The sequence below is a fragment of the Bos javanicus genome, chromosome 6 (genome assembly GCF_032452875.1).
Source record: "Bos javanicus breed banteng chromosome 6, ARS-OSU_banteng_1.0, whole genome shotgun sequence".
NCBI classification, from domain to species: domain Eukaryota; kingdom Metazoa; phylum Chordata; class Mammalia; order Artiodactyla; family Bovidae; genus Bos; species Bos javanicus.
The window spans coordinates 91,276,769-91,299,311 of record NC_083873.1 but is presented as its reverse complement, the minus strand read 5'-3'; the positions used below and the strand labels follow the sequence as shown (position 1 = coordinate 91,299,311).

Sequence of the window (22,543 nt, the reverse complement as noted above, 5' to 3'; positions counted from 1 at the left end):
CAGGCCTCCCTGTCCATCACCAACTCCCGGAGTTTACCCAAACTCATGTCCATTGAGTCAGTGATGCTATCCAGCCATCTCATCCTCTCTCACCCCCTTCTCCTCCTGCCCTCAATCTTTCCCAACATCAGGGTCTTTTCAAATGAGTCAGCTCTTTGCATCAGGTGGCCAAAGTATTGGAGTTTCAGCTTCAACATCAGTCTTCCCAATGAACACTCAGGACTGATCTCTTTCAGGATGGACTGGTTGGATCTCCTTGCAGTCCAAAGGACTCTCGAGAGTCTTCTCCAACACCCCAGCTCAAAAGCATCAATTCTTTGGTGCTCAGCTTTCTTTATAGTCCCAACTCTCACATCCATACATGACTACTGGAAAAACCATAGCCTTGACTAGACGAACCTTTGTTGGCAAAGTAATATCTCTGCTTTTGAATATGCTATCTAGGTTGGTCATAACTTTCCTTCCAAGGAGTACGCATCTTTTAATTTATACATATACCTGATTATATTCATATTTATAATTAAATGAGAACAATTCCAACATATTAGAATGAGTATATATGCAGTAAAATTGGGAATAATATAAACACCTGAAATGTTAGCAATAGTAGTTACCACTGTTATCAGTTTATACTTTGTACTTGAAAACATGGAAATTCTCAGAATGATTATTTTGTTAATCTATATTTGAGTACCTTCTTACATTGTTTTAATATAACTGGTTTTTTATCACAGGTTGATAAAAGGAATCTGTAAAGATCTGCATCTTTTGTAAAATCTGTTATGTTTATTACATATTTGATTTTGCTTTTCACAGTATTTAACTGTATTTAAAAGTGTTAGCAAAAGATACAATGCAAATTTTTAAAATATGCATATGAGAGCAACTGAGTCCTGTGTTGCTAGTAAAATAATGAAAAATAAGCCTTTTTCTTGTAAGTAGCTTGCAGTTTAATAGAGAAATACATTGATTTTTTTTTTATTCCTTCTAGCATTTGAAACAACAACAGGAAGGCCTTAGCCACTTGATTAGCATCATAAAAGATGACTTAGAAGATATCAAGTTGGTAGAACATGGATTGAATGAAACCATCCACATCAGAGGTGGTGTCTTCAGTTGACAGCTCACAAACTTATGTTAAAGGTTTGTGAAATACATCTTCGTGTTACAACAGGCCTTCTTTAAAAATGAAACTGACCACGTGGAAGGGGGGAAAAAACAATCCTCTCTCCTGACTTGGTTTTTGAGAAGGTTACTGAAAAATTATTATTCATCAAATCTGAAATAACAGTCACCTCACTTCAGAGATAGCCTTTTAAAGATTTATACCTAAAAGCTGTAATTACTTTAAAAGAGAAATACATAATTACCAAAAAATATTTACTATTCTACATTTTTACAACAGCAGTGTTCTTAAAAATAATCAATGTTTAATGATTATTCTCCATTGAGCCTGTACTCTGCTTTCCATAGCAAGTAAATATGAAATGTCTACTTTGCACATAACAAAATAAACTGTATAATTACTTGGCTGCTGGAGATTTGTACTTCAGAATGTAAATGTCAGTTTTTATATTTGTGAATTCATCTGTGGGAGGAGTAAAGAAAATCCAAGAGTATTTAATGATTAATGTGGTTTTCTTTTCATTCTATAAAGATTTGAATATATATTTTTATATTATTTTACTTATTTGGAATTTACAGAACACACGTAAGCAATTAGGATATAACAGAAGAATTACATTTTATCATTTTTGCACCGTTTTTTGTTTTTTAAACCTCTTTATTTCTAAAAAATATGAAAACATAAATAAACTCTTGATTATAATTACTTTTTATATAATTCTGTCTGGTGCTTTATTTGGTTCTGGGAGAAAGATGATTGATGTTCATACAAGTATTAAATCATAATCACAACTCAAGTATTTCAGTTTTAACCTGGTTTTAAGTCTGACTTCACCCTCAAAGTGAAGGGCTTCCCTTGTGGCTCAGCTGGTAAAGAATCTGCCTGCAATGCGGGAGACCTGGGTTTGATCCCTGGGTTGGGAAGGTCCCATGGAGAAGGGAAAGGCTACCCACTCCAGTATTCTGGCCTGGAGAATTCCAAGGACTACAGTCCATGGGGTTGCAAAGAGTTGGACATGACTAAGACTTTCACTTCACCCTCAGTACTGATGTATTTTGACCAGGGTACAGCAAATAGAAATTACTTCATATATAAGAATTCTCTAATACATCATTAGCATCTGAAAACACTGGAAAATCTAAATTAGACATGGTAATGTGCAATAGTCATTCTTTAAAACCAGATAATTTAAGCAATTTCTCTGACTACACACGGTACATCTCACTGCATCATGTTAGCCCCTCTTGGAATGCTTTCACTCTGCATTTCTGCGTCATGCTTTGGCTTATGAGAGGTGTCATAAACAGCCTGTGAACCCTGCCACTGTGTTACTATGAGGATGGCGAGGAGTGTGGTGTGCTGTGTATCCAGAGGCCCCCTCTGAGATACCACTGGAGGAATGTGTCCAGATGCAGACTAGCTAACAGTTGTGTAGGAGCCACAAACAAGGCTCCTGGGCTGTTTCTTCTAACACCTCTGTCTTTCTCATCCTTGTAGCCAAAGGTGAAAGGAGTTTGCCCCTCTGCACACCCTCTTACTGTGGGAAGAACTAGTGATTTAACAAATGAGAATTGCTCCTCAGTGAGCAACATCCTGTTGGACAGATGGCTAACCATGCTCACCTCTCTAGCCTTTAATTTTTTGTGCTGTCATATTCTTAATTTCTAATTTCACAAGCCCTAAACAGGGCTCAGGGTCTGCCTTTTAAAGACAGGTCCAGTTAGCTTCCTAAGTTTCAATTCTGCTGGTGACTGCATGTGTAAGGCAGGCTACAGGCCTTGTTCATGCAGCTGGTTAGATAGATAAGCAGCCCTGGTGTGTACCTGACTTGTGCTCCAAGCAAATGATAACCAAGTTCTAGATTTGGATGTAAATCAGACTAACTTTGGCCTCAGGACTAAGTTGTGCTCTCTAGCACAATTTATACACGTTCTGTGAACTGCATAATGGTTCTTGTGGATAGTTCACTCAAAATTCTCAACATGAAGAGAGGTAAATGGTAGAATTAAAGCACACTGAACCCTTAACACCTAGTTTAGACTTCAGGAAGTTTTTCTGTATCTCTGAAAATGGCCTAAGTTCTTTTTGAAACGTTGGCAGTGTAAACAAGTGTCACTTATCAAAGCCCATGCCTAAATCAGTTACCATTCAACCACTCTTTTTCTTGGGGAAAAGAGCACCTTACTGTACTTCCCTCATTCTCCTTTCTTACTGAGCCCACATACTCATTTAGTACTGTCTGCCTTCCTAGGTTAATATGAGGTTCAAGTTAGGGACTGTGTATGTGTAATACTTAGTAAACTCTTGTGTTTGTAAAAATACAAAGTGTTCCTATATAGAAGGAAAATGAAGAGACTGAAAGAATATACTATTTGAAGTCAAAGTCTGATCCTTTAAAGATGAGTAAAACACCTTTAAAATTTTAATTCAGGAATTAAATTCATGTTAACCACTAGCATTATTGATATTTTAGTATTGAGAGTCATTTCCTAGGCAGGTTGATAAGAAGCCTAGGGGTCCCCAAGGAGAGAGGGGTCTGGAATTCTCAAGAAGGAAGAAAGGACAAACTTTTTTCCCCTCTACATTCTTTAGGATTATATAACAATAATGTATCCTGCCTGAGGACAGTCTCTGGATTAAACCTTCTGGCTAATCCTGTTATCTTAAAATGTAAATTATGGGAGTAGGTCTGGTGAGGTCTTTACAACCTCTAGACATTCTTTTGATTCACTGGAGAGTATATATCTCCATTGCTAACACTAGCAAGCAGGTACTCTTTCTGCCCCCTTCTGATGCCTATGTCAGAAGCTTTCTCTATCTCCTTTAACTTTAATAAAACTTTATTACACAAAAGCTCTGAGCAATCAAGCCTTGTCTCTGGCCCCGGATTGAATTCTTCTCCTCCGGAGGCCAAGAATCCTGGCATCTTTTCGTGGTTTAGCAACAGCCTTTCAGTATCTGGCAATTCTACTGAAATTAAAGGTCTTTTATTGAATTAAAAGTATACAGTTTTTTTTACAATCATAAAATTAATATAGAAATAAGTGAAAAACAAATTCTATGATATCTGGGTTTACTACCAGATTTGCTAAGTGAATAACAAATTCACGTTTTATCAACTGAATGTTGACCAACAAGTGAAAAATACATCATTCCCTTCAATGATTTCTGTGGGATGCCTGTAGTTGTATTTCAAGTACAATGTAAAGTACAAGTAAAGAATGTATCAGACTACAGAGCGACCAAGATTTATAGCAGAAATACTGATTAAAATGATGAATGTCCCACACTGGGGAAGGAGCATTTTGCCAGAAGATGCAGAGGGATGGCTTTTGGGACCTGGAACTGGAACTGCTGGAGCTGGAGCTGTTAATGAGAACACACAGTCACTGACACATGTCATTCTGAGTATCACATTTCATCTACTGACAGCATATTTCCTGAATATACGAACAGACAAGTTAGATTAGAAACATATATCAAGTACTTCGAACCAGGACAACTTTAAAATAAACACAGTTCATTACAGGCTGGGGGCTATATTTTCATATGTATCATCAAGGTGTGTTGATCTAGGTTTTATCCAGGTTTCCACAGCCTTTTTAGTATTTAAGTAGACAAAAGTAATTTCTCATTGTTCAAGTTCACTAGAATTTCTTGGCAATTGAAAATTTTCATTTTCTGTATATAAAAGATAAAGTTTAATGCTGTGTCTTATCTATTTTGAGTACAATGGTATATTTCATATGTATATTCTACCAGTATACAATGGAATATAGCTGCATTTTTTAAAACACTAAGCCCTGCAAGCTGATTTAAAAAAAAAAAAGAAAAAAATTTTCCCTTTATACATAAAACGATGCACGATACTGGATGTTTGGGGCTGGTGCACTGGGACGACCTAGAGGGAGGGTATGGGGAGGGAGGAGGGAGGAGGGTTCAGGATGGGGAACACAGGTATACCTGTGGCGGATTCATTTCGATATTTGGCAAAACTAATACAATATTGTAAAGTTAAAAAAAAACAAAACAAAACACTACTCTGGAGAAAACCACTTCCCTTCCATCTGAACTAGCAGAGAGAGGTTCAGTAGAGTCCAGCCATCCAGGATGGTGTGATTCACACTGCCCTTAATGTAGATGTCTGACTTTTGACTGTGTTCTGGTTTAGACTACCAGGGAAGACTGACTGGAAAGACCCAGATGGGCTCACCATTCACATTTCATAAGTGAAACCATGGCAATATTATAAAACCTTCAAATCATAAATGTATTTGCTTGCCATAATCATAAACATGCAGTTACGGGCAAATGGACAGGCGGATGCACTCCTGCATTAGTTTGCTACTAGAGAGCAGTGATTCTCAAGGGGTTCTCAAGGGCCTACTAAGAGGCAGTTTGCAAACTTGTCAGGATATTTTTTGATTATCACAGCAGTGGGGTATAGAAGTAGAAGACCAGTACCATGCTGTGGACAGTCTTGCACAATGAAAAACTGACCCACTTCCCCATAAATTTCAAATGCACTGGTAGACATATATGTAAATTAAAAATGTATTTATATCCAGAACCTGTTTTACATATAGGCAAAATATATTTGGATAGTTTTAATAAACATTAGTTTCTATATAATAAGTTTAGATTATTAGTTTAGTATCTAATTAGTTTCTACCTAATAAGCCCACAGTATTTCTCCACTTTCATTTTTCTTATATAGAATAGCTTCCAGGTTTCTCTTAAATCCAAATTTATTTGTGTAATTAAATAGAATCATCTGACTACTTCATTATGTAGAATAATGTAGGCATTTATTTACATACTGAAATGTTTATAATTTTGTTATATCATTAGGACATTACTTGATTTTTTTATGGGTGCAAGTGGGTCTTAACTAAGAATTTTATTTCAGAATACCTTTATAAAATATTTGTTCTAAAAGAATTGGGTTGATAGAGTTGAGAACCATTGCCTGAAAAAGTAGTCTCTATATACAGTTGAAAATCACTGCTTAAGAAACAAAATCAAGTTGCCCCCACCATTCGCACATACAAGTATTTGGATGTGACATTATATTCTGTTAGGATGCTTTAAACTTGAGATTGATGTCTTTTTTTTAAAAAAACTTTCTCAGTTTTTGTATATTGCAGAAACAGACATTATCAACTAAGGAAAAGAAATATTTCTTACTAGGCTGTTTGATATCTTGGCTTTTGTCTTCTAAAATAGAAACAGATGTTCAGTTAATTGCAATGTACACCAAAGAGAAAAAAATCTCATTAAATGATTAAGCAAACTTGGTTATCTCTGGGTGTGAGACTGAAGGTCAGGATATTAGACTTACAAGTATTGGGGGGAGGGTCTAAGTTTACTTATTTGCATGCTTTGAAATTTTTTTTACAATGTATGTGTGTTTCCATTTTAAAAAGTTAACATTTTGTTTATAGAGAAGTCTTTTTTACATATTAACCTCAGATTCCCAAGTGCAACTACAGCACCTACCATTTACTGAATGCTTACTGTGTCACACATTGACCACATACTTAATGTACATTAACACTTTTACTTCTTACAGCCCTACTAGGTAGTAGAGTTATCCATATTAATACAGATTTCCCCAAAAGTTGCATAAAATCACAACTTTTATGCTTGGTAATCAGTGGGAGCAATACCTGCTTTCAAAGCCTCTGCTCTTAATTACTATGCTATTCCAACTCCAAGTGTGTTAAAATTAAAATATTGCAATATTTCCATATTTTGATGGCTCTGAAGCCAAATGCCAATTCTAGAAGCCCAGATTAGAGGTGTATTTTCTGTAACTACATCCGGCTGGTAGACAAGTGTCATGCAACAGAAAATGAACAAAACTTGATAAGTTTGGGTCTTGATTGTCTCGTTCTAGCCTTTTACAGGTTCCTTAACTTCCCTATATTCCATGTTTTCATCTCTGAAATGGTAACAGTACTTCTCTCATTGGATTATATGAGATTCTGTGTAAATGTTTTGACATCACCTTTAAAAAAGCCTGCACTATAACAGTTTTCTAAGAAAGGGCACAATACATACAAAACAGTCCCAGCAAAACTGAGCGGCTTATTGCTGGAGGACATGGAGCGTGCAGTAAGGAGTGCAGAAAGCATGTCCCACGCTGTGCAGGGCTCACACACCCCTCCTTGATGCTGCCATTCCTGTGACTACAGATTCCCTCAGTAGCCTGCTCACCTGGAGAAACCTGCCCCTTCTGGAATAGACAGGCGCAGCTGGAGGTCAACTGTCCCAGCTTCAGGTCAACTGCCTTTGTCTCTGCCTGACCCAGGGAGCCCTAAGAGCAGTCCGCTGCTCACACTGAAAGGAGTCCTCAGCCCTCCCCTGTGGCTTGCAGACTGGATGTCAAGCTATACAGCCCAAGTGTCCAGACCCCTTAATATGGAGCTCAGTGAGCGATTACAGTAAAGGACTCAGACTCCATGGTGCCTCCACCCCTACATACATAAAAGAATTTTCTGAAAAGAATTTACCAGGTTTTTCATCCGGTTGTAACATTTTTATTCCTAAATGAGAAAAAGATTTATTATTCAGATAATAGTAAAGGCAACTACCATTTACTATTTTAACCCACCATTTGTTTTGTCAGGGCTTTATCTCATTAGGACTTTAATCCTAAATTAGGACTTTAGTTCTGCAAGACAGAAGCTTTCCTTGTTTTACAGATGCAGAAGTAGAGGTCCAGAAAAGTGAAATAACTTATACAAAGTTACCAAGAGGAAAATGGCAGAGGAGAGACTTCATGAAGTTGGGTCTGTCTATACAGACCATGTGCACCCCCCATACCTTGCTAAGCAACTGCCTTTCAAAACCCAGTGTGCCTAGTACGGTGCCAATGAGAGTACTATGTACACTCGGGTCCAGCGAGCTGAAGAGATGTAGACAAAGTGTGCCATCAAGGTCACTAGAGGTTCACTTCCAAAGTTGTGGCCAAGTAAGTTCAATCATTCAAATCTGGGTGAATATACAAGTGTTGCTGGAACCTCTCTCTCTTGGTCACAGTGAACTGTGAATGGCTGGTTCCTGCCCACAGCACGCAGTACCCAAAGGCAGCAATGTTAAGCAAAGCTCAGTGCTGTGTGGATGGATGCCATTTAGCAGATGCCAGAAATCTATTTCCTTAACAGATTATCATTCCATAATAACAAAACCTACCAAAAATTATTTTCAAAACACCTTATGAATTCAAAAGGAAGTATTTATAAGCACTGGATAGGGGCTTGCACCCTGAGATTTTGTGTTTTCATAGGCCTTACAGGTATCTCCATAAGGCAACATATGTGTGTTAGCCACATTTGAAAGATGACAATTCTTAGGCATAGAGCAGTTTTATTACTGTCCATAGCTCTCTGGTAAAATAGTAGATCATGTCTTTTTTTTTTTTTTAACCTTCTCCTTGTCTTCTCCTTGTCTCAGAGATAAAAATTAAGTTTGAGGGCCTTTTAATTTTTTTTCCTCCCCTATTAGCATAAGTTCTGAGGTCCTTTTGACTTGACGGGAGTCACACTGTTCAGTTTCTCCGGCCATAGAAACTCAAGGCCCCTCACAAGCCTTGCATTCAGCAATAGCCTCACACTTTTTAAAATACTTGTTTTCATAGTTATATCTTAAAGGTAGGTTAAATATGCATGATAAATATACTGGAAAAACACTTGAGGAGCCATAAATTTTAAGAAACTGGTTCTTGGTCATAGCAGCTTTCCTAGTGGCTCAGACAGTAAAGAATCTGCCTGTAATGCAGGAGACTGGGGTTCGATCCCTGGGCCAGAAAGATTCCCTGGAGAAGGGAATGGCTACCCACTTGAAACTCCCATGGACTGCAAGGAAATCAAACCAGTCAATCCAAAAGGAAATCAACCCGGAACTTGGAAGGACTGATGCTGAAGCTCCAATACTTTGGCCACCTGATACAGAGCCAACTCACTGGAAAAGACCCTGATGCTGGGAAAGATTAAGGGCAGGAGGAGGAGGGGGTGACAGCATCACCAACTTGATGGCCGTGAGTTTGAGCAAACTCCAGGAAATAGTGACAGAGCAGCCTGGCATACTGTAGTTCACAGGGCCACGAAGAGTAGGACATGACTTAGCAAGTGAACAACAATTTGGTTATAAGAACCTAGATCTTCCACTCATGTGATCTTGCGCAAAGTACTTAGCCTCCCTGCATATGTAATGGTGACAAATATATCTATACTTCCCAGACTGGCAGTCTCCTCTCCAGCATGCCTAACATTACTTACCAGGTAGTGAAAAAGATTCTGGAATTTTCATTCCTAAATGAGGAAGAAATTTTCAGTGACTTGCAGATTGTTCCAATAAGTACAATTTTCAAACTGCTTCTTGTCTCATGAACTCAAGTGATACAAGCACCAGAGAGCCCACCTGCACTGCAGTTTCTGGCTTTTACTTACAAAGTTCTGGCTACATGAACCCTCACTGTGCAAATCTATGCCAGACTCAGAAAAGCCTTCTGTCATGGTGCCTCACTAAGTCTGCCTCTATGCCAGGAGAATACTATGCTTAGTTACCTGCAGATCCTAGATGCCGAGATGCTTTTATTAATAGCTAAAGCTAACAATCAGCTTTTGCATAAAGTCGGAAGTTTCTACTAAATACCTTTAACTGTGGAATCTAAGGCTGGGCTGCATGCATCCAGGTTGCAGCAGCCTGCCTTCTGCCTACCCCCAACAGAGCTAACTGTCCTGCTCCAAGAATGCACCCACACTAGGGAGGAAAGGCACTTTCCTACTCTCTTCTCCAGCTAAAATTCTGTAGAAAGACAGGCAGGAAGGAGGCTGTAAAGGAAATATTAATGACTAGTTGTCTCATGACAATATTCTCTTTAATACCCGGAGAAAGCCTTCTTTCTCATATTTGGACCAAGAGTGTAAATAAAGCTGTCTTACCAGGTATCTGGGTGGCTTCCTGGCTTTTCATACCTGAAGACAGAAATGAATACTGGTTAATTTTAATCAACTATCTTGCATTGTTAATGCTCCCTTTTGTGTATACCAGCCCCCATCTCCAAGACTTAAAAAGGGGGGAGTGGGGGTGGGGAACAGTAACAATAAAAACACCTTCTAATTGCTCTTCATTCTCAGACTGGACAAAGCCTAAACTCCTGATGCTGGACTTCAAGGACTTCATGATCTAGCCAACCTTATCTTCGTAAGGCAATCTGAGTACACCAGTTTTTGAATGAAACAGTACTGGGTCTAAGACTCTGCTTGGTTTAGTTCTGTTGTCATTACAGTTATTAGCTCTCTGACTGGGCAGGCTTAATAAATCCCTGACCTTTATTTCCTTATTTATGCAAAAGAAAAACCTTGCAGGTTTGTAGTAAGTGATGATTATAAAAGTGCTAAATACATTATTACATGGAACATAAGCAGCTCTCAGTAACTAGAGTTCCTCTGTTTTTGCTTAACTTATTCCTCAAACTCTACATGTCCAGTAATGTCCTTAGTTCTAGGAGTCCTCACATCTCCTTCTAACCCTGAAGCTAGTCTCAGAGAGTAAATAAAGGATCACTTACCAGGAAAGACAGTGGGTTCCTGGCTTTTCATTTCTAAAGATGAGAATAGGAACTATGTAATGATAAATGCAGTAAGCTTGAAAATTAACCTTATATAACTATTTACAAGTGAGAGATGACCCATTCCCAAAGTTTTTAGAGTTTTCAGTAAAAAGGAAGGAGATTTAGCACACTGGTGCCTAAATTACAGAGAGAACTATGGCCAGTGATCCAGGCACTTTTTAGATAAAGCGAAATATCTCTATTGATTTATATTTTTTAGACTCTGACCTATACTTGTCATGATTTATTTTTTTAATAAAATTTCTTGATTATATAAGTAATATAATTATAGACAATTTAGAAAAATATAGGAATTTATTAAAAATTACTCATAATCCCAGATATCAGAGCTATTCATTCTTAATACTGGTACATTTCCTGGTACAAGAAGGAAATATATGCTATAATATATGTATATGAGTATATGCTACATACATTGTCATTACTTTTTCAACTTTACTGAGATATAACTGACATAAAACACTGTATAAGTTTAAGGTGTGCAACATAATGGCCTGAGTTACATATATTGTGGCATGATTACCACAATAAGTTTAGTTTAACATCCAGCATCTCATATAAATACCAAAAAAGAAATTTTTTTTCCCTTGTGATGAGAACTCTTAGGATCTACTCTTTTAACAATTTTCAAATACACTACACAGCTGTTAACTATAGTCATGTTGTACATTATATTCCTTGTACTTATTTATCTTATAAATGGAAGTTTGTTCAACACTGTAAAATAAATTTGACATTATATTCCATATGATATTTTTATCCTTTTTTAAAATTTTTATTGGAGTATAACTGACTTACAATGTATTAGTTTCAGAAGTACAGTGAAGTGAATTTGTTATACATACACATATGTCCACTCTTTCTTAGATTATTTTCCCATTAAGGCCATTACACAGTATTGAGCAGAGTTTGTTTTTATCCTGTGATTTTTACTGTCACTGTATTGTAAGTACTTTCTCTTATCTTTGGGCTTCCCTGGTGGCACAGTGGTAAAGAATCTGCCTGCTAAGGCAGAAGACATGAGTTCTATCCATGGGTAGGGAAGATCCCCTGGAAAAAGAAATGACAACCCACTCCAGGTATTCTTGCTTGAGAAATCCCATGGACAGAGGAGAATGGTGGGCTGCAGTCCACGGACTGACAAAGAATCAGACACAATCAGTGATTAAAAAACAGTAACATATCTTCAGATATTTTTTGAAAACATGATTTTTAAATTGGTTAGTGTTTCATAATAAGAATGTAACTTATTTAACAATGTCCAACTGTTGGATACTAAGTTTATTTATAAATTTTCGCTACTATAACACTGTACAAACATGTCTATACATATTTTGTACACAAACTTTTATGTTTATTTCCTTAGGACAAATATCTAAAAGTGTTACAGCTAGGTTAAAACGTATGGACATTTTAAGACTAGTGTTACAAATTATTGGAATTGTCCTCCAGAGAAGTTTGAATTTATAATCTCATCAGTAATTTATGAGCATGTTTGTGTCCCAGCACCCTTGAAGAATATTATTTTTAAAAAGACCAAAAAACTTGGGAATGAGTCATACTTTAGAATTTACTAAATATCAAATGAATACAGCTAATAGCAACTATACATATATATATAAATAATTATATACACACACATATATACACACATATATATATATATTGGCATATATTTAAATATGTGTGTGTGTATATATATATAATCATTTTAATTTAGGAAAAAATGTCATTTTTATGCCCCTGATGAACACCCTAGGTTACAAGAGTTTGTGAAACAATTAATCACACCTTCCTCTATCCATGTAACAGCTAGTATAAAGCAAAAAATAATAGGTTTTCTAGAACTAGTTCCACATGTGATGTTTCTAACTGTTCTGCTGGGATGACCTATGGATTGTTAGCTAAGAGACAGAGAGAGCTGCTGTATCATCCTTATTAAGAAGGGTGCCTGGAACTCAGGAGGGCCTCTGATACATCAAACTCGTAAGCTACAGGTGGGTTCTGCCTCTTCCCACTTTTCCTTACCATTCTATGCCCACCTGCTCCCACCCCTAAGGAAGTTGCCCTACAAATCTAAGCTCCCAGAGTTTATGAAAATGTCTTACCAGGGTTTTCCAGCTTCTGGTTTTCCTCACCTAAGTTACAAAAAGAAACTCATCAGTTTCAAAAACAGACCAAAGTAACTGGGAGTTATCATAGTTACAGTACAACTACTTTAAAGTAAAATGGCCATAAAGATCCACTTGATATCCAGTAAACTAATGCTACTAAATTTAAGTGTCAGCTACAAACTAAACACAGTTGGCTAATAGGGCTGAACAGTCCTCTGGCCCCTTCTACCAAGAAAAACTGTTACATATAGCAAGTCTTCTAGTAATCTCCACAAGCTAGAAAAACGTCTGTCTTGAAGAGGTAGCTGAAGTCCCTGTGAAGAGACCAGTAAAACTTGTGGCTGCCTGAGCCAATAAGAAGTGTTACTAACCAAGTCCTCAGATGCATGAAATGCTTCACACAAGGACAGGAAATACCTTCTAAACATCAAGTAACCTGCATACTTAAGCAAAGACTAGAAACTTTTCTCTCTTCACACTGTAGCCACATGGGCCAAACATGTCATCAAGGAACTTAGATACAAAGAAGTGACCTGAGCCATATCACCATATGGAAACTCAGCGGGGGGCGGGGCAGGCGGGGGGGGGGGGGGCGGCGGGGGGGGGGGGCGGCGGGGGCGGGGGTGGGGGGGAGTGGCACGTCTACACCCAGACGTTTTAGTCAAATGATATCAAACACCAGCTTATTTAAGAAAGGCAAAAATATTAACTTTTTACACTTTCATCTGGATGTCTGGTGTCACACAGGCTAACCTCAACGACTTAATATAGAGCTCTCCTATTAAGAGACCTTGGACCTGTCAAGAGTGCCTAGCTCTTTGGGTCCCACCAACCTTACTCCCACATTGTTCAGATGTCCAGAGAGCCCACCCTCTCATTTGAAGGGAGGTAAATTTCCCCAGAATAGATTCTTTTCCCCACTTCCTATCTGCCAAGTTACTCCTTCATAGGTGCAAAGAACTTCTTTTCTTCAGCTAAGAACTGAATTTGCTGAACAGGAAAGAGCTATTAAACACCCATGTACAGGTTATTTTTAAAAATTAGAGCATACTTACCAGGGTTGTAGACAGGTTGAAAATAGTCTAAAATACAAACATGCTTTCATTACATAGTACTATACTCAGAAGTGAATGTCAGGTTCAGTCTATTTTTACATGCTTATTAATTATAAAGATTTGAGTTGGCTTACATCCAAGATACAAACAAAATATGGCAATATGAGAAATAAAATTTCAATCTTGAAAACAAATGGTTACAGATTCATTTTAATTATGTGAAGAAGAATCCACAGAAAAACTAGCCAGGAAAACAGGTAGAAATGGACCCTTATTTTTCAAACTTTTTAAACAAAGAAATCTTCAAATAGGATCCATCCAAAGTATGTACCAGCCCAAGGCATTTTCTCACAACTTCAGTTAAAATCTGTTGAGTCTAATTTGATGATGTCAGGAACATCATCAAATGTTCCTGAACATTCTTAGAATTCCTATTTACCTTTCCAATTCTTTCCCATGGCCCTCTAAGAAAGATTATTTTTGTTATACTCTCCTATTTTCCTCTGAGAAAGCAGACCAAGTTACCATTTTGTCCCCCTGAGTCTTTCCCCCTGAGCTATATTCACTCCATTCCTTCTTCAGTCTCCCAAATATTACTTCCCAAGATGCCAAAACATAGGAATATGAGTCTTACTCTGTGCATAGCAGTCATGTAGGGGTTTTCAGGAGCCCTTAAGTTCCTGTAATGATGGACTAGGGTCAGAGCTGGCAGAGTCCCGGCATGTATAAGGCAAATGCAGTGTTTGAGAGAACAGCCACAGGCAAAGCTGGGGTAGGGTTAAGGTGGATCCCTGCACCCTCCCCCTGAGAAGGTAAGAGAGGCAGCATAACTCTACCTTGAGAAAGCAAGGGCTGACAGTGTGACAGTATAGTGGGGTGACTCTGACCTATTCCAGGGAGAAATAACACTGACAAAATTCCCATTACAGAGATAATACTTTAAAGCATATCTTACCCATGTTCTCAACACAACTTTCAGTTTTTAGTCCTGAAACACAAAGAGAAAGTTTTATTAGTTAGACATAATCTACCCTATTAAAAACTTCAAATTGGTCTGTTGCTACTGTAATCTGTCAGCTCTGAGACTTATAACTTAGTGGGAAGTAAATTACATTTTTGTTTCATAGTATAGTCACTAAAGAGCAGTAGATCTAGATACAACACTTATCTTTTCTGGAATTCAGTTTCCTCATTTATGTCTTTTTTGGGAGATTGCTTCAAATAACCTCCAGAATCCCATCCAAAGGTAACAATAACACTGATTAGTCTGAAAAAATTAGCAGAAAATTTATCTGTTTAACTAACCCTCTCTTCAGATACTAAATATCCTCAACAGTTAACCTATCCCTTTACTATGACAATTTGTACCCATTGGAGAAAAAGAATCTCAATCAGAGCTTCAAGATCCTGGAATATATGAACAGCATCCTTTGTATTCACATAGAGAGACGCAGTTGATGTGCCCCAGAACACTGATCCACGCGTAAGGAAATGCGCCATCTTCTGGAGAGCAGGAACATGAAATCGAATGGCACGTGTGGATAGGCCCGCGAGCCTCTTGCTCGTGATGCCCTAGAAAGAATCACCAATGAGTGCTGCAGTGACTCCTCTGAGACTTGACATAAAGGGGAATCTGCCAGCTTGCCCAACAAAGGCTAAGCCAAGAAATTCAATGAAAGGGTGTTTAGTTTTAGTGCCAGCATGAGTCATGGAGGGCTTCCCAGACACCACAGGAAGGTCTAGATGTCATATGTTCTCTTCTGTTTTCTTCTCTTAGTCTGGTTAGCTCACACACCTCATCTGGAACTTCAACTCCCTGAGAATGAACCTCTCAATCTAAGATGCAGATATGAAACACCTGGCTTCATTATGAGACATGCTCACTGACAACTGCCCTCAGATCCTGTTCCATTTATGGAGTTTCAACAAGAATCCAGGTGACTTGGTCCAGTTTCTACTGGCCCAGGAAATCTGTAAGAATCTGGATGGTACCCTGAGGCCAACCTTGGTGTTTGGCTATACAAGACATTTTTTTGAAAGTTCTAGAGACTATTAGAAAATGCTGTCTCAGCAGGTGATGAGTGGGTGCAAGCCTTACCCAGAAGTTTTAGTTGAGGGAAAGGTGAGGGTGAGGGGAGCTGTGGATGAAAAAGCTACCAACATGATAGATTCAGCCTGGGGACAAGCACTGGGGAATTTTAAAAGCCTTCATCTTTTTTCTGTAGCACAAATTAAGAGCACGTTTCTCAAAGTATCGGGAAGATCCCCTGGAGAAGGAAATGGCAGTCCACTCCAGTATTTCTGCCTGGTGAATCCCATGGACAGAGGAGCCTGGCAGGCTACAGTTCATGGGGTCACAGAGTCAGACACGACTGAGTGACTAACACTTTCACGTTCTCAAAACATAGTCTTCCAATCATACACCTCAGGATCACCCAGGCACTTATTAAAATTGTAAATTCTAAGACTCTAGCCGGGACTACTGATACATAATTTCTGGGAAAGATAACTTTATTGCATTAAAATCTACATTTTAAACAAGCACTCTAAGTGTTAGGCAAAAAAATTTGAAAGCTTATCCTTAGTAGATTGCTGTTGTTTACCTAAGTCAGAGACCCCACTGACTGTAGTCTGCTAGGCTCCTCTGTCCATGCGATTTCCCAGGCAAGAATACTGAAGTGGGATGCCATTTTCTTCTCCAGGGGATCTTTCTGACCCAGGGATCGAACCCCCATCTCATGCACTGGCAGGTGGATTCTTCACCACTGAGCCACCTGGGAATCCCATAGTAGAAGACAGGTATCTCTTAATGTTTAACACAGATCCATTTATATGAGACTGCATTTCTCCTCCCGTTTTGAGCCTAGGTTTAAGTTCCCATTAGGGTTTTCAGCAGCAGGAATCAAACTATTTTGGGTTAAAGCTCAACGTTCAGAAAACAAAGATCATGGCATCTGGTCCCATCACTTCATGGGAAATAGATGGGGAAAACAGTGGAAACAGTGTCAGACTTTATTTTTGGGGGCTCGAAAATCACAGCAGATGGTGACTGCAGCCATGAAATTAAAAGACGCTTACTCCTTGGAAGGAAAGTTATGACCAACCTAGATAGAATATTCAAAAGCAGAGACATTACCTTGTCAACAAAGGTTCGTCTAGTCAAGTCTATGGTTTTTCCTGTGGTCATGTATGGATGTGAGAGTTGGACTGTGAAGAAGGCTGAGCGCCGAAGAATTGATGCTTTTGAACTGTGGTGTTGGAGAACACTCTTGAGAGTCCCTTGGACTGCAAGGAGATCCAACCATATCATTCTAAAGGATTTCTTTGGAAGGAATGATGCTAAAGCTGAAACTCCGGTACTTTGGTCACCTCATGCGAAGAGTTGACTCACTGGAAAAGACTCTGATGCTGGGAGGGGTTGGGGGCAGGAGGAGAAGGGGACGACAGAGGATGAGATGGTTGGATGGCATCACCAACTCGATGGACCTGAGTTTGAGTGAACTCCAGGAGATGGTGATAGACAAGGAGGCCTGGCGTGCTGTGATTCATGGGGTCACACATGAATGGGGACACAACTGAGCAACTGAACTGAACTGAAAGAAGTAGCAGGGTTGGGGGAGAGATCAAGACGATGAGTTGGAGAACATGGAGCTCACCTCATACCAATGAATGCATCAAAAATACATCTACACATAGAACAATTCTCACAGAAAACCAACTGGAAGCTGTCTGAAGAGCTCTTACACAACCAAAGCGGTGAAAAAGATTCCCACGGATGGAATGAAAAAAGGCATCAGGATGGGACAGGCACCCTGCGGAGAGATCTGTGAAGCAGGGAGGGTCTGCAAAGGCAGGCCCTCACTCTGCAAAGGCCCTCTGTCTGCTGGGAGGTCAGAGGAGCTGCAGGGCTTGGACTTTGATTGTGAGGTGTGCAAACCTACTGGCCTGCTAGGCCTCAAGGTGGACAGAGATACGCCAACAGCTTCCACCTCACAGCCCTTCTGAGACTGAAAGACACGCTGGGTGGGCCGCTAGTATGTAGAGTAGCCAGGTGGTGAAACTCCAGGAGGTGGACCCTGAGGGAGGACTCTGTCAAGCCAAGGGGAGACAGCCCGAAGGGCCCGTGGTGTTAGTTCAGTTCAGTTGCTCAGTCACATCTGACTCTTTGCGACCCCATGGACTGCAGCACACCAGGTCTCCCTGTCCATCAACAACTCCTGGAGCTTACTCAAACTCATGTCCATCACGTCGGTGATGCTATCCAACCATCTCATCCTGTTGTCCCCTTATCCTCCTGCCTTCAATCTTTCCCAGCATCAGGGTATTTTCCAAGGAGTTAGTTCTTTTCATCAGGCAGCCAAACTATTAGGGTTTCAGCTTCAGCATCAGTCCTTCCAATGAATATTCAGGACTGATCTCCTTTAGGATGGACGGGTTTGATCTCCTTGCAGTCCAAGGGACTCTCAAGAGTCTTCTCCAACACCACAGTTCAAAAGCATCAGTTCTTCAGTGCTAAGCTTTCTTTATGGTCCAACTCTCACATCCATACATGACTACTGGAAAAATCATAGTCTTGACTAGACGGACCTTTGTCGACAATGTCTCTGATTTTTAATATGCTGTCTAGGTTGGTCATAGTTTTTCTTCCAAGGAGCAAGTATCTTTTAATTTCATGGCTGCAATCACCATTTGCAGTGATTTTGGAGCCCCCAAAAATAAAGTCTGACACTGTTTCCACATCTGTTTGCCATGAAGTGATGGGACCGGATGCCATGACCTTAGTTTTCTGAATGCTGCGTTTTAACCCAACTTTTTCACTCTCCTCTTTCATTTTCATCAACAGGCTCTTTGGTTCTTCTTCACTTTCTGCCATAAAGGTGGTGTTATCTGCATATCTGAGGTTATTGGTATTTCTCCCAGCAATCTTGATTCCAGCTTGTGCTTCATCCAGCCTGGCATTTCGCATGATGTACTCTCCATATAAGTTAAATAAGCAGGGTGACAATATACAGCCTTGGAGTACTCCTTTCCCAATTTGGAACCAGTCTGTTGTTCCATGTCCAGTTCTAACTGTTGCTTCTTGACTTGCCTACAGATTTCTCAGGAGGCAGGTAAGGTGGTCTGGTATTCCCATCTCTTTCAGAATTTTCCAGTTTGTTGTGATCCACACAGTCAAAGGCTTTGGCATAGTCAATAAAGCAAAAGTAGACGTTTTTCTGGAACTCTCTTGCTTTTTCAATAATTCAGCGGATGTTGACAATTTGATCTCTGGTTCCCCTGCCTTTTCTAAATCCAGCCTGAACATCTGGAAGTTCACGGTTCAGGTATTGCTGAAGCCTGGCTTGGAGAATTTTGAGCATTACTTTACTAGCGTGTGAGATGAATGAGATTGTGCAGTAGTTTGAGCATTCTTTGGCATTGCCTTTTCCAGTCCTGTGGCCACTGCTGAGTTTTCCAAATTTGCTGACATACTGAGTGCAGCACTTTCACAGCATCATCTTTCAGGATTTGAAATAGCTCAACTGGAATTCCATCACCCCTACTAGCTTTGTTCGTAGTGATGCTTTCTAAGGCCCACTTGACTTTGCATTCCAGGATGTCTGGCTCTAGGTGAGTGATCACAACATCATGGTTATCTGGGTCATGAAGATCTTTTTTGCGTGGTTCTTCTGTGTATTCTTGCCACGTCTTCTTAATATCTTCTGCTTCTGTTAGGTCCATACTATTTCTGTCCTTTATTGTGTGCATCTTTGCAGGAAATGTTCCCTTTGTATCTTTAATTTTCTTGAAGAGATCTCTAGTCTTTCCCATTCTATTATTTTCCTCTATTTCTTTGCATTCATCATTGAGGAAGGCATTCTTATCTCTCCTTGCTATTCTTTGGAACTCTGCATTCACATGGTCTGGGCCAAACCAGAGCCGACTGCCAGAATTCATGGAGGGGCTGGGCTCCAGCAGTGGACTTTGTTGGTGTTCACAGTGGGTAGCAGGCAAGGTACATAGTCCCCTTGGGAGGAGTACTCAGCTGGGGTGTTCCAGTTCTGCCCACCTCACATAGCAACTTACAGCTGGATCTGGGGTAGACAGGTCCTGGGGAGAACCCTATCACAGAGGCAGCCCCAATGCCAGGCGGCAACACAACCACCTTGATTCCTGCAGCCACAATGCCCCAGCCTCCAGCACCAGCTGAACACTAGGCAAGAAACGCATGAGACCTTGGACTGCTTCTGGGCAGAACTGTGGGGGCCTGCTTGGGCACAGATTCACTATGACCACATGGGCCTCACCTGATTAAGTGCTCACCTCCTTGGGGACAGATCACATACTTAAGGGCAATGGAGCCTTATAGAACTGACCCTCAGGATTTCCACTGGGGAGCAGATCCCACCCCACAAGAGGAGGGAAAAGGAGGCCCTGCCCAACATCCGGTGCAGGCTCTAGTCACCACACTACCAGTCACCCCTTATCAAGAGGATAACAGTCAGAGCACTTTGAAGGAAAAGATGCCATGCCAAAAGAAGCCCTCACACCAAAATTACTGGACCCACAGTCTATTCAGGGATGCTCCCACATGAAAGCCAGCCCTTCAAAACCACAGAAGACAACTGTTTCTCCTAAATTTAAAGAGACAGGTAAATGTAAGTAAAATTTAAAAAGCACAGGAACCACTCCCAGTTAAAAGAACAAGAGAAATCCTCTGAAAGAACAAATAATGAAACAGACCTCTCCAGTCTACCTGACTCTAAGTTCAAAAAGGAGGTTAAAAAAAAAAATGTTAAAGGAATAAAGATTATTGACAGAAATGCAGAATCATTGTAACAAGGAACTAGAAACTATAAAGAAGATCCAATCAAAATTAAACAACTCAATTGCCAAGATAAAAATCAATCTAGAAGTAAAGAATAGGAGACTAAATAATGCAGAATGGATAAGTGATCTGAATAATGGAATACTGGAATTTCCAGAATAATGGAAATCCTCCAATCAGAACAAAAGACACAAATTTTAAAAAATGATAGCATTAAAGAAGGTCTATGAGATAAAAGTATGCCAATCTACACATAATAGGGGTTCCAGAAGAAAAGAAAGAAGGGTATTAAAAGTGCATTTCAGGGAATTCTCTGGTGGTCCAATGGTTAAGACTCAGCGCTTGCACTGCCATGGGCCTGGGTTCAATCCTTGGTCAGGGAACCAAGATCCCACAAGTTGCACGGTGTAGCCAAAAAAAAAAAAAAAAAAAAAAGGATTTGAAGAAATTATGGCTGAAAATTTACCAAATCTAACAAAGGAAACAGATACCTAGGTACAGAAAGCACAGAGGGTCCCAAGTAAGATGCACCTAAACAGACCAATACCATGACATACTGTGATTAAAATGGACAAAGTTCAAGAGAGGAATGTAAAGGCAGCAAAAGAGAAACAAAGAGTCAGTTACAAAGGAACCCCCAAAAGGCTATTAGCTAATTTCTCTGCAGAAACTTTGCAGCCAGAAGGAAGTGGCATGATATATTCAAAGTCATGAAAGGGAAAGGTCCGCAACCTAGGTTACTCTACCCAGCAAGGTTATCCTTTAGACTAAAAGGAGAGATAAAGAATTTCTTAAACAAGCAAAAACCAGAATACAGGAGTACCAAACCCAACCTAAAAGAAATATTGAAAGGTCTTATCTAACTAGGAAAGAATCAAGAATCTACAGAAAAGGGAAAATCATAATAGGAAAGGCAAATACATAAAAGAATTGAAGATCACTTAAATAAGCGACATGACTGAGCGACTGAACTGAACTAAACTAAATAAGCCAGGTCACAGATTAAAAAATGATCAAAAAATTTCGTAGAAGTGATAACTACAATTAATAGCAAAAAGATAAACATTATGATGTAAAACAGGTCATCAAAATAAAAAATATAAGGGAAGGCAGGAAAAAAATGTATATCTTTTAGAATGTGTCTGAACTTACATAACTACCAATCTAATGCAAGTATAACCAAGGTAACCACAAATCAAAATCATACAACAGTCACAAAAACAAAAAGAAAGCAACTCAAGCACAAAAGAAAACCATCAAACAATAAAAAGAAGAAATGAACAAGCAAGAATTACAAAATCATCTGGAAAACAAGGTTTTAAAATGGCAATAAACATATACTTGTCAATAATTAGTTTAAATGTTGACACACTAAATGCTCCAATCAACAGAACAGAATGGCAGTTTAAAAAACAAACAAACAATAGTATGTTGTTAACAAGAGACTCACATTAGGGCAAAAGAGATACACAGATTGAAAGTGAGGGGATGGAAAAGGGTATTTCATTCAAATGAAAACAGCAAGAAAGCAGGGGTAGCAATATTCACATTAGGCAACACAAACTTTAAAACAAAGTCCATAAAGAAAGACAAAGACAAAAACTATATAATGATCATGGTTCAACACTAAGTAAATCAATGTGATATTCCACATTAACAAAAGGAAAGACAAAATCACACGACCATCTCAAAAGATGCAGAAAAAGCATCTGATAAAATTCAATATCCATTCATGACAAAAACTCTCACCAAGGTGGCACAGCTCAACACAATAAAAGCCATTTACAATAAACCCATAGC

The 22,543-nt window shown here is 39.2% G+C and overlaps 2 protein-coding genes across 10 annotated transcripts in view; one reads left to right on the top strand and one right to left on the bottom strand.

Annotated features, from left to right (window-relative positions):
* The window catches only part of NUP54 (nucleoporin 54), a 33,969-nt gene extending 32,126 nt beyond the window's left edge, over positions 1 to 1,843 (top strand). The window contains exon 12 of the mRNA XM_061420537.1: positions 992 to 1,843. Coding sequence (XP_061276521.1) covers positions 992 to 1,120 — 129 coding nt within the window. The 3' untranslated portion in view covers positions 1,121 to 1,843. The remainder of the gene's footprint in view (positions 1 to 991) is intronic.
* Positions 1,844 to 4,097: 2,254 nt separating this feature from the next.
* The window catches only part of ART3 (ADP-ribosyltransferase 3 (inactive)), a 142,619-nt gene continuing 124,173 nt past the window's right edge, over positions 4,098 to 22,543 (bottom strand). For 5 of the 9 annotated variants that reach the window (XM_061420539.1, XM_061420544.1, XM_061420546.1 and 2 more), the window contains 7 exons: positions 14,891 to 14,923; positions 13,936 to 13,962; positions 12,875 to 12,904; positions 10,704 to 10,755; positions 10,075 to 10,107; positions 9,409 to 9,441; positions 4,098 to 4,492 (listed from right to left, as the gene is read on the bottom strand). In XM_061420539.1, coding sequence (XP_061276523.1) covers positions 4,285 to 4,492; positions 9,409 to 9,441; positions 10,075 to 10,107; positions 10,704 to 10,755; positions 12,875 to 12,904; positions 13,936 to 13,962; positions 14,891 to 14,923 — 416 coding nt within the window. In that variant the 3' untranslated portion in view covers positions 4,098 to 4,284. Of the gene's footprint in view, positions 4,493 to 6,313; positions 6,344 to 7,641; positions 7,675 to 9,408; positions 9,442 to 10,074; positions 10,108 to 10,703; positions 10,756 to 12,874; positions 12,905 to 13,935; positions 13,963 to 14,890; positions 14,924 to 22,543 lie in introns of those variants that run through there. The other 4 variants (XM_061420541.1, XM_061420547.1, XM_061420543.1 and 1 more) reach the window with 3 other exon arrangements.